The sequence below is a fragment of the Equus caballus genome, chromosome 2 (genome assembly GCF_041296265.1).
Source record: "Equus caballus isolate H_3958 breed thoroughbred chromosome 2, TB-T2T, whole genome shotgun sequence".
Taxonomy (NCBI): Eukaryota; Metazoa; Chordata; class Mammalia; order Perissodactyla; family Equidae; genus Equus; species Equus caballus.
The window spans coordinates 40,959,178-40,960,926 of record NC_091685.1 but is presented as its reverse complement, the minus strand read 5'-3'; the positions used below and the strand labels follow the sequence as shown (position 1 = coordinate 40,960,926).

Genomic DNA, 1,749 nt, shown 5'->3' with positions numbered 1-1,749 from the left:
TTCATTATGTCGGGCAGTTCAGCCTATGAGGAGTTTTTTCCATCTTATACTTAGGAGTTGCAATCGCGCGTTCGAAATGAGGGCAATAGGGATTTATTTTGCCTTATGAAGGACACTCATGTATACTCCTTTGAATTGTTAGAGCACTCCTATTTACATATATAGATGCATAATATTAACACGTAAATATAAACGGTGTCATTGTACTGTGTTAATTTGTTTTCCCTTTTCAACCTGAAAAGATCTGTAAGATGTCCCAACCTTCAGGCCCATCAGAAGGACGTCAATTATAAAAATTGACGAGTGTAGTTTTCAGTCTTGCTGAAAATGTCACAGAGAAGCATAAGATACTCGCACATTTCCACGCCGATTCCCTGCTTCAGCAGCGCAAATTGGGTTGGGATCTTGGAATGAAATGCTTAAATAGATTAAACATTAAGGTCTCAAATCAGAGAGCAAAGGCTAAATGCGAACCATATCACCGTTTGAGATTGTCCAGATGCTGCTTGACAATATATTTGTCCTTGTCATATTACTGCTACGGACGGAAAAGTCTGTGGTTTTTTCCCCCCGAAAAACTAACATTTAAGATTAAAGCAACAATACTAAAGTTATCAAAAAGGTTCCTCGCTTAAAATGGGGGCATTTTATGTAAACAAGAAATAATTGTCAGCCCATATTCAGGGTCGGTCTCTTTTATATTTTGCTTATGAAAGGAAATCAGATATTCTCATAAGACAAAAGCGGGCATTTGAAACACTTTGGTAAGAGGAACTGTGACTTGAGGCAACCTCTTTGAATACTCCATAATGGATCAAAACACAACCGCAGTATGAACTGACTGAGTTCTAATGCATGCAACCCTTTCGTGTAATTTCACGTGTAGTTTAAAATCTAACAGATCAACCGCTATAAAGTGATAATGGTTCGTAGAAGCCCCTCTTCTCCAAAAAGACCCCTCTTCTGTGTTCTTCTAATACACCTGCACACCTTTGTCAGACTCCTATCTCCAAAATGCTGTAATCTGTGTGTGTGTGTTTGGCCTGCACTTGGGAGCAGGGGTTGAGCCTTGGATCTTTTTATTTCTAGCGCCTACCAAAGTGCCTGGCAAATAGTACGCACTTCATAAATGAACTGAACCATTAATTAATTAATTTCCAAGTTTTTTCGCTTTCACTCATTTATTAATAACTCGAGTCCCTACATAGGCCCAAGACACTGTGGGGATGGGCAGAGATTGAATTCAATATGAATACTACACATGTAAGAATGCAAAAAGGACAGACTTTGGATCTTCCTGGAAAGCAGAGACCCACCGGAAACGGTGCGAGATGACCGGGACGCAGCAGCTCCCCACTCCTCCCTCAGGGCCCACCATCGACAGGCTTAGTGCCGGCTACTTTAGTCTGGACGAGAGAGCGAGAGCGAGGGCGCTTGGGAGAAGCCTCGCCCAGCGGCGATAGATTAGTCAGGCCTCAGGAAGATGGCGTCCTCGGAGCAGGCAGAGCAGCCGAGCCAGGTAAGGGGAGCGGGACTGCCGTGCTGTGGTGGCGGGGACCCCGGCTAGAGGGGGCGCTCGGCGTGCGGCTGGGAGCCTGGTGGGGACCCTGCGGCTCGGAAGCCGGGGGCCCTGACCTCTTGCCCCTTCCCGGGCCCCGCCCCTCCCTAGGTCCTCGCCGCGGGCCCCTCCCCCGGTGACCCCTCTTTGACCACATTCCCGAGCCGGGGCTCCGGGGCGCCCGCGGGTTC

General features: G+C 47.1%; 1 protein-coding gene across 2 annotated transcripts in view; it reads left to right on the top strand.

Moving 5' to 3' along the window:
• The first annotated feature begins 1,408 nt into the window (after positions 1 to 1,408).
• Positions 1,409 to 1,749, top strand: part of PEX14 (peroxisomal biogenesis factor 14) — a 130,308-nt gene continuing 129,967 nt past the window's right edge. Inside the window, exon 1 of one of the 2 annotated variants that reach the window (XM_005607620.4) lies at positions 1,409 to 1,519. In XM_005607620.4, coding sequence (XP_005607677.1) covers positions 1,484 to 1,519 — 36 coding nt within the window. In that variant the 5' untranslated portion in view covers positions 1,409 to 1,483. The remainder of the gene's footprint in view (positions 1,520 to 1,749) is intronic. The other variant, XM_014737678.3, reaches the window with a different exon arrangement.